This window comes from Condylura cristata, unplaced genomic scaffold (genome assembly GCF_000260355.1).
Source record: "Condylura cristata isolate star-nosed mole 26May11 unplaced genomic scaffold, ConCri1.0 scaffold00006, whole genome shotgun sequence".
NCBI classification, from domain to species: Eukaryota; Metazoa; Chordata; class Mammalia; order Eulipotyphla; family Talpidae; genus Condylura; species Condylura cristata.
Genome location: NW_004567107.1, coordinates 2,441,277 through 2,450,146, shown reverse-complemented (window position 1 = coordinate 2,450,146; position 8,870 = coordinate 2,441,277). Strand labels below are relative to the sequence as shown.

The 8,870-nt window shown below is 71.7% G+C and overlaps 1 protein-coding gene across 6 annotated transcripts in view; it reads right to left on the bottom strand.

The window, feature by feature from the left end:
• Nucleotides 1-124: 124 nt before the first annotated feature.
• LOC101631951 (rap guanine nucleotide exchange factor 1) overlaps nt 125-8,870 on the bottom strand; it is a 17,164-nt gene continuing 8,418 nt past the window's right edge. For 2 of the 6 annotated variants that reach the window (XM_012721535.1, XM_012721539.1), the window contains exons 4-14: nt 8,557-8,642; nt 8,028-8,139; nt 7,057-7,132; nt 5,436-5,520; nt 3,988-4,080; nt 3,085-3,270; nt 2,512-2,596; nt 2,314-2,408; nt 1,298-1,376; nt 1,120-1,221; nt 126-266 (exon numbers count right to left, since the gene is read on the bottom strand). In XM_012721535.1, the coding sequence (XP_012576989.1) occupies nt 165-266; nt 1,120-1,221; nt 1,298-1,376; nt 2,314-2,408; nt 2,512-2,596; nt 3,085-3,270; nt 3,988-4,080; nt 5,436-5,520; nt 7,057-7,132; nt 8,028-8,139; nt 8,557-8,642 (1,101 nt within the window). In that variant the 3' untranslated portion in view covers nt 126-164. Of the gene's footprint in view, nt 267-1,119; nt 1,222-1,297; nt 1,377-2,313; nt 2,409-2,511; nt 2,597-3,084; nt 3,271-3,987; nt 4,081-5,435; nt 5,521-7,056; nt 7,133-8,027; nt 8,140-8,556; nt 8,643-8,870 lie in introns of all 6 variants that reach the window. The other 4 variants (XM_012721536.1, XM_012721537.1, XM_012721534.1 and 1 more) reach the window with 3 other exon arrangements.

Genomic DNA, 8,870 nt, shown 5'->3' with positions numbered 1-8,870 from the left:
CGGCCGCGTCCTCGGGCGCCTGAGTGCTGACCGCGCCGTAGAGCCTCTGCACGCGCTGCAGCAGCGCCTTGCTCTGGCCGTCCGGGGCCTTCGGCAGGGCGCCGCCGCCAGGGCCGGGCCGTGGAGGGCGGTCGGGCCCCGGAGGACACTGGGCAGGGCCCCACTCACAGGTACGGGATGCAGGGCGGCTCCACCTCCGACAGGGCGGCCCGGTAGGCGCGGAAGGAGGACGAGCTGTCGATGAGCGTGCAGTACTCGGCCAGGCCCTGGCGGAGGGGCGGGAGGGCGGTGGGCCGGCCTGCCGCAGGCCCCGCTCCCCTGCCCGGACCCCGCCGCCGCTCCTCCTGCACGCCAGGCGGCGCCACGGGGCGGCGGCTCACCGCGCGGCGGCTCCTGCCCTCCGGACCCTGCCCTGCCCGTCCCCCTCCGGTGCGTCACTTCCCCCGGAAGCCTCCCCCGCCATTTCCCACCTCGTGTGTTCCTGGGCGGCCGGCGGCGGTCTCACCTTGCACCCACCCGCTCTGCCCCACGTGTACCTGCCGGCGGGCAGCCCGCCCCCGCGCGCTGACGTGGCGGATGCCCCGCCCCTGCGCGCTGACGTGGCAGGCTCCCCGCCCCCGCGCGCTGACGTGAAGGTGCCCCGCCCCCGCGCGCTGACGTGAAGGTGCCCCGCCCCCGCGCGCTGACGTGGCAGGCTCCCCGTCCCCGTGCGCTGACGTGGCAGGTGCCCCGCCCCAACCCCCGTGACGTGGCGGGCGCCCGGCCCCCCCACGCTGACGCGGCAGGTGCTGGTCCAGCGGGGTGCACGCCCCTCCCCCTGAGCCTGCGGTGTCCGCCCCCTGCTTCCTGCTGGTGGCCCCGCTGGCCCGCGGCCCCGCCTCTGTCCCTGGACCTGCACGCCCGCTCGAGGGGCCTCCCTGCCAGGCCGCTAGCACCGCCCCTGGTCACAGACCGCCCCCACTGTGGCCCGGGGCCAGAGGGAGGGGGGGCAGGCGCAGTGGGGGCCGGGCAGCAGGGAGCGGTGAAGCCCCCAGAACCAGGACCCGAAGACTGGAAACTGGGTGAGGACACGGGGCAGGGCCAGGCTGCCGGCCACCGGGAGCGGCCCTAGGCACTCACCTCTGCGGTCTGCTTCTGCCACTCCAGCCGGCGGATGGGCGCCGAGTCCAGCGCGGACAGGATGGCCAGGTAGGAGTTGAAGTTGTTCAGCTTGCGTAAGTGCTGTGGGGCAGACGTGAGGTGGGCGTGCTGCCGGGGTCTGGGGCGAGGCAGGCTGGGGTGGGGCGCCCACTGTTACCTTCATGATCTTGATGAACTTCAAGAGCAGCCGTTCCCTGTCCTGGGCCTTTTCCTGCAGCATGATTATTGACCGGACCCTGCACAGACGGAGGACAGAGAGGAGATGCTGACCGGGCGGTCTCCCTGAGCCCGGCGGGCCTGGCGGGGCACGTGGATCACGAGCGCCCTTGTCTGCTTCCAGCGGCTCCTGGTGCCCCAGGAGTAGCGAGAAGCCCCCAAGAATGTGGGGCTGGGCCACACCCAAGCTGGGGTGCACACAGAGGCTCTGGAGCAGGGCAGAGCTTCCTGCTGGTGGGCCCTGGGCACCACCAGCACGGGCAGCACACCTCAGACACCTGCCAAGGAGGAACTGGCCTCTGGCTTCAAGGGGATGGAGCCCCGGCAACCGGACCAGAGGCCAGCCTCACGGGAGGGCCTCACTGTGGCCTGGACGCCCTCAGTCACCCTTGCTGGCCACCTGGAGGAACTGCCACCGTTGGCTTTGCTGCTTCCGCCTTTAAAGGACACCAGCACCCCCTCCAGGCAGTCCCCACACCCACAGGGGCCGTCCCCTGGTGCGTGGGGGCTGCCCTCTGTGTGGACACCACCTGTCCTGCCGGGCGTGGCCCTACCAGGCTCCTGGGCCGACTGCGCCTGCCCTGCAGTAGGTGGGCACCAGCTGTTGTGAGTGGCGGGTGGGGTCTGCACAGCCACCCGGGCACAATGGACGTCCATGTTGATACCCACACTGTCCCGTGTGCCACATACACACATCCGGCCTGCGGAGCACTGAATAAAGGCCGTATGGAACCGCTCTTGGCTGCGAGTCTCGGGTGTGCGGGTGTGGACTGGCCCAAGGTGGGGCGCCCCCCCCTGCGTCCCCCAGTAGACATCATTCCTGCCAGCTGCCCTGGGCCTCCCCTCCACCCACAGGCCAGAGGCCCCTCCTGGCCCAGAAGCCGTGCCTCGGCCAGCCCCTCCGCTGCCCCTGCAGCCTCGCCAAGGGCTGGGGGGATGAGCGGCTCGGCCACTCACCAGTAGGACATATTGTTGAAATGCTCCGTGAACTGGGTCAAGTTGGGGCTCTTCTCCTCATTCTGCTCTTTTGCCCAAAGCAAAACCTCAGGAATCTACAAGGGAAGTAGTGGGCTTGACCGGGCGGCTGGCTCTGGGGAGGCCGCCCTCCTTCAGTGACCAGCAGCAGCCCCGCGCCCCAGCCCCTCAGCGCCGCACCTCGATTTTGTAGAAGAGCTCTGCATCCAGCAGCGTCAGCTGCTCGGCGATCTCGTGGCTGTGGAAGTCGTGCAAGGTCCCCGGCCTGCGAGACACGGGCGGAGGCATGAGCGGGCGGGCGGCGGTGGGGGCAGGGCCGGTGGGCAGGGGGTGGTCAGGCAGGTGGTGGTCAGGATCGGCCTCCAGGGTCCTGCCCCCGGCCTCTGCGGGCCGCAGAGCCCGGAGCCTGCTCACAGCCTGACGCTCCCGGGCGCCACCTGAAGGCGGCGCTCTGGTCAGGCCGGGCCCGGCAGGCAGGGAAAGGACCCTTCCGGTGGGTGGGGCTGGTGCCACCTGAGGGCCGGGAGGGTCACTCCGGAGCACCCCGTAGTCTCTGCCCTAGCAAGGGGCCGGGCAGACAGTCCCGCTGCCTATGACCTGGTCACAGACACCCCCTGGAGAGGCAGCCCCCCCAGGAGCCTCGCCACAGGCCCTGGGCAGGGCCGGGATGGAGGAGGGGGCGGTTGCCAGAGGAGCGGCCAGGAAAGCAGCCGCTTGGCCTGGGCTGGGGGCCGGGTCCACGTGGGCGCTCACCTGGCGGCGACCCCCCTGGCCGCGAGCGGCTGGTCGGAGTTGGCACAGCGGAGCAGCTTCTTCTGGTCCACCTTGTCCAGGATGTTCTTCCGGAGCACGCGGGCCAGGCTGAGCTCCCCGCCGCACACCAGGCGGAAAACCAGCTCCATGAGCAGCTTCAAGATCTCCTCAGTCAGCTCCACCAGGCTGGGGGCAAGGGCCACGGGTGAGGGGCAGGACCGCGAGGGCCAGCTGCCCCAGGCCAGCGTCTGCCTCACGCCACCGAGGGCCTCACAGCAGTGAGGTGATGCCGGCGGCGCTAGAAGCAGCTTGCGGGAAGAGAACAAGGGGAAAGGCAACCTGCGTGCGGGGCCGCCGGCCTCACGGCATCTCTCTGGGCCACGCTGGCCGCACCCGGACGGGCACGGGGCAGGCCGGGGCCTGGGCAGCCAGCCAGAGCCTGCCCCGGGATGCTGGGAGCCTGGCCCCTTGGACTGTCCGCCTGGGGCGAGGCCCTGGGCCTTCTGCCCATGGCCGCTGCACAGCAGGGCTCACAGCAGGGAGCCCCGCCCCCCCCAGGGGTAACGGCCTGAAGGCAGAGCCTGGGCTGCCCTGCGGCACCGAGGCGGCAGGCTCCGGGCAGCGAAGGCAGTGCGGGGCTGGGAGCAGACCCCCAACACCCTACGGGTTCCTCCTCGGGCCCCCCAATACCCCACGGGCTCCTCCTTGGGCCCCCCAATGGTTCCTGCTCATGCCCCTCCCCCCACAGGCCCCCCCACCCCCCACGATGGTGACCTGGGGGGTCCTCCCCATGAGCGGCCCCTCGCTGGTCCAGGGCCTGCAGGCTGGCCTGAGGACCGTCCCTTAGGGGCAGCCCTCCCCAGCTGCACCCGGGTGCGGGCCGGGCGGGGCGCAGACACTCACCAGAGCTCGTCCACCACCCGCACCAGCACGAAGAACGTGTTCTTGCTGACCCGCTTCTTGAACGTGTCGGCGAAGGGTGAGAACTTCTCATACGTGGAGGAGGTTAAGGAAACGCGTGCTGGCTTGGAGGGCAGGGCGGCGAGATTCTTCCGCGCTCCCAGCGACCCCCAGAGGCCCAGCAGAGCTGCGCAGACCTGCCTGGCGCCGCCCGCCCGCAGGCCAACCCCGGCTCCACCAGGCCCCTGTGCCACGCCATGGCTCCCGGGGGCTGAGCACCAGAGGCCGGCTGGGCCGGGCGTGGCCAAGCCGCGAGTCCTCAGAGGCGCCACCTGCAGTGCGCAGAGGCAGAGCCTGCGGCTCATCGGGTCACGCCCGCCGCCTGCCCTGCCTCCCGGTGACTGGCCCCTGCGCAGGAAGCACCCCGTGCCTGGGCAGGTCCCAGGACCACAGAGGACGGGAGCCCCAGGCCCCAACGCGGCAGGCAGCAACAGACACCAACAGACCCGGTGGCCAGGAGAGGGACGCCCGGGACCGGCGCTGTGAGATGGGCCTGCACCCGCGGGACCTCTCCGGGCGCTGGGCCCGAGCGCTTGACCGCATCGCAGCAGAGTGCCGACGCTGGCACACCAGGCCCGGCGGGCCAAACGGTGCCGGTGTCGGAGCTCACAGGGCAAATGCACAGCGTCAAGCCCAGTGGCCGGCTGCCCCCGCCCCCGCGAGTGTGCTCCTTGTGGGGCAGCGGAGGGCCTGTCCACTTTGGTCCTGAGGGCCAGGGCCAGGGGGAGGCGCTGGAAGACCTTGGGCTCAGAGCCAGCAGAGGCCCGGGGCTGTCCAGGGCCCGCCTGTCCAGCAGATGGCAGTGATGTGCTGGGGCTGGCCCCCCAAGGAGCAGTGGCCCCAGGTCAGCACCGGAGGCCGAGTGGGTCCTGGAGGCCCAGCAGTTCTCGGCCACTACTGCGGGAGCGGGGGCGGGGCTCCCGAGAGGCAGGTGAGGTGGAGGGGAGGAGCCAAGCAGGCTCAGGTGTGACACCTCCCCAGCAGCGTCTGTGGCCAGGCGGCGGCCCCCACACAGGCTGTCACCTGTCTCGAGTCCCTCGAGCCCGGCGCACCCCACCACTGGGTCCCCGGCACCTGCCGCCTGGCTCAGCTGCAGCCACCGATGCCCCCAGACTCCCTCCAGCCTCAGGCCAACCCATCCTAACTCAGTGTCCGGCGGCGACGCTGACCCGCAGCACACACTGGCCGCCCCATAACCTTGGTCAGCCCTGTCGGGGGCGCGGCCCGGACAGGTGGCCTTGCCAAGGCCTCCGCGAGTCTGTGGCTGAGGGGAGCGCTCCAGGCTGAGCCCGGCCCCGGCGCCTGCCTGCGGCTCTGTGGCAACGCGGCTCCTCTTCCTGGCAGGAGGCCGCGGGCTGGGGCGGCCTGGGAGCGGGCGGCGGGAAGGATATCTGTACTGCAGCTTCTTGATGAGCTCCTCGGGGCTGATGAAGGTCCTGTAGGTGGTCAGGAAGGCCTCGCAGTACAGCACCAGGTCTGGGGAGGAGGGGCGGCTGACCATACGCATCCCGGGGGCAGACTCTGAGCAGAGTCCCGGGCACCGCGGCTGGTGGCGAGGCCCAGCGACCGGCCTTGGGGCTTCCGCCCTCCAGAGTCTGGCACAGGCGCCGGGCCGGGTGGCAGCCCTGCCGGCCCCCACCGAGGGGCTGGCCCTGGCAGGCTCCGGCGTGCCCAGAGCAGCAACAGCTGCTGCTGCGGTGCGGCCGCCATCATGGAGAAGGAAGGAGCAGGGCGCCTCCGACTCAGACGCTGCAGGGGTGCGGCCCCCACGGGACCCCAGCGGGCACATGACGCCAGCGTGCAACGGTCCCGTGCCCGCCTGTCCCTGCCTGCCGGAGCGGCCGCGGCAGCAAGGTCACGGGGCGCAGGCTACTTTCCGGACACCCCAGCTCACGGTGGAGTGCGCAGGTCGGGGCGGGGCGGGGCGGGGCGGGCGGCGGAAGCTTCTCCAGCCTGGAGGCCGGGCGGCCTCCGCACCTGCCAGGCCCCGTGACTCTGGTTCCTCGGAGTCTGGCTCCGCGCCCCAATACCGGGATGTGGCCACCAGGTTCTGCGGCTGCCGGCCCCTGGGCCCTCTGGCCGCAGCTGGGGAGGCGGACCACGCACGGCGTGGACACCTGCTGGCCTTGGCCCCTGCGCGGTCCAATGCGAACTCCTGCCTGCGGGCGGGGAAGGGGCCGGGCCTGGTGGACGCTCTGGCCTGCTCCTGCCAGCGGCCCCTCTGCCGGGCACGGGCAGCCTTCAACAGGGCGTCAGCGCCCCGGAAGCCTGGACCCCTCCAGGCGGCTCGCCCGCTGCGGGGAAGCTGGGGGCATGGCTGGCTCGGGCCGTGGGGGCCGAGTCTCTCTGCCTCTGTTTTCTAAGTTTTCTGCAATGTAAATATTTTTGTACTTCCTTCATGACTTAGAAATTCCCAGAATCGGTTCGTCACGACCTTTGCCATGAAAACACGGGGAAGACGTTGTTTACAAAATGACATTCTGGGTCCGGCCCGGAGAGCGGAGCTGTCGCCCTGCCACGGTTTACTCACGCGCCTGTGACGTCTTTTCAATCAATAAAAAAGTGAACCAAGGAGCGTGCGTGAGGCGCCCTCCTCCCCCCTGCCCAGAGTCAGCCCCCGGCCGGGAGGCCCGGCTTCTCCAGCTCCTGGAGGGCCAGGCTGGGTGGGTGCCGGGGCGCCCAGACGCAGGCCTGGGAACACCCCGACTCCCAGAAGGGCGAGAGGGGAGCGACCACGGCCAACGGCCCCAGGCCCAAGCGCCAGCCGCGAGGCTCAGGGTTCACCACGCTCCAGGGCCACTGCTCTGGGCGCCCAGCTCTGTGCTGGGTGGCAGGCGGGGGTGCAGGGCCACCCCATCCTGTACCAGGGAGGACGCACTCCAGGCATGAGGAGGCAGAGTTCACCTGCCCCCAGGACTGGCCTCCCTGTGGTGACCGGCAGCAATGGCTCAGGTGGGTGGGGCCCCGCGGTGCCCCCCACACTCGAGGGGAGGCCTCAGGGGACTGCGGTACCTTTCCGGTCCGTCTCGGTCGCGTGGACCAGCAGGATGTCCCCAGATCCTCCTCGCACGTCTGGCCCGTCGTCGCCCTGCAGTGACAGCAGCAGAGGCGGCCTGAGCAGGACATAGGAAGCCTCGGAGCCGAGGACGAGACTCCGGTCCCCGCTCTGCTCCCCTCAGCCCGGCTGCGCCGCGGTGGGGGCTCCCCAGGGACGGACAGGCCTGGACTCGCCTGGTCGGGCTAGCAGCTGCCCAGCACTGCGGGCACGAGGGCCTTGGGGGAGCGGGGCCATTCGGCCTTCCCAGCCGCGGCCCCGCGTCCGGCGGTGGCCCTGGGGAGCAGGAGGACCCCCCTCGCGGGCGGGGCGGGGCGGCGGCAGCTGGCCAAGTGCACCCAGCTCCCGACGCCGCGCTGCGCTGATGGAGCTCGCTGCGCGGGCACCCGCCGGACTGACGTCCGAGGCCAGCGGCCAGAGCCTTGGGCACACAAGCCCAGGCCTCGGGGGGAGCCCAGGCCACACCGCTGGGCTGGCCGGGGCCGTGGCAGCCCAGGCGCGGGGGGCGGGGGTGCAGCCGCCCCCACGGAGCCCCCAGCCTCCCCAGACTCCAGGGTCTGGCAGCGCCTCGATTCCCAGCTGCGAGGGCGTCTGTGCACGCCTGCCAGCACCGGGCCACCCGCTCAGAGGGGCCCCTGGGCGATGCCCCGGCTGCAGCTGTGTGGCCGGGCGCCACGGCTTGTCCTGTACCTGCATGTCTGGCCACTGGGCCGGGCCCAGAGAACACGGGGGGCGCTGGGCCGAGCCCCTCCTGCGGCCACGACAGATCACGGGTGCCCGGCCGAGGCCCCACGGCGGAGCTCGCCCTGACCTTGTCCTCCCGCACCTCCGCCCGCCGCCTGGACCAAGTGTCAGCGAGAGGACTGGTCCGGGCAGCGCTCCTGCCCCCGCCCTCCGTGCCGGCCGCACCGCCCGAGCCCGCGCTCGCCTCCTGCTTGAGCGTCAGTCTGGCCATGATTTCCTCGTGATCGATGAGGGTCAGCTCGTCCACGTCCTCCCCCAGCGGCGCCGACTCCGGAGCGTCTGGCGACTGCGGGACCCTGGGGGAGAAGTGGTTTGTGCTGCAAGTATGGGTCAGCCCCACATGCCTGTGCCGTCTCCAGCTTCCACGCTGGCCCTTGAGGCGCTGCTGGCCTGGGCAGGTAGGGAAAGTGGCCACCGGGCCTTCGGGCTGCGGGGAGGCCTGTGGGGGGTGCGGGCGGGTGTGGCGCGGTCTGTGCGCTGCGGGGAGACCCCGCTTTCGGACCCTGTGTGGGGCGAGGGGCGACGTTGCAGGGACGGGGGACGAGGAGCTGCCCTGCTGCCGCGGGGCCTCTGGGCGCCGCGGGCTAGAGCCGGGCCTCATGGGCGGGACCCGCAGGCGGCACGCCCGTGTGCCCGCGCTCTCGCCCCAGTGGGCTTCATTTTGAGGACGACGGAGACGACGCGCCCAGCGGCCGGCTTGCGGTCACGCCTACCTGTCCCCGCCGTCCCTGCTTTCCTTCCCAGGGGCGCCCCCGGCCGACGGGTCTCTGCCAGGTCCGTCCTTCGCAGCCGGTGACTCCTGGAGAGAGAAGCCGGTGCCGGCTGTGACGGGCGCCCACGGTCCGAGCCGTCTCCCGCCTTACCGCCCGCCCGGAGCTGTCTGGCGCAGGAGGCAGTCGGGGACACGGACGCACAGGCCCCCCCAAGAGCCCACTACTGCTAACGTTTCTCTCCGCAACCCGGACGCAGCATCTGAACGCCGCCTGCAAGCAAGGCCGGCCGTGGCCGGGCCGCCCGGGAGCGGGCT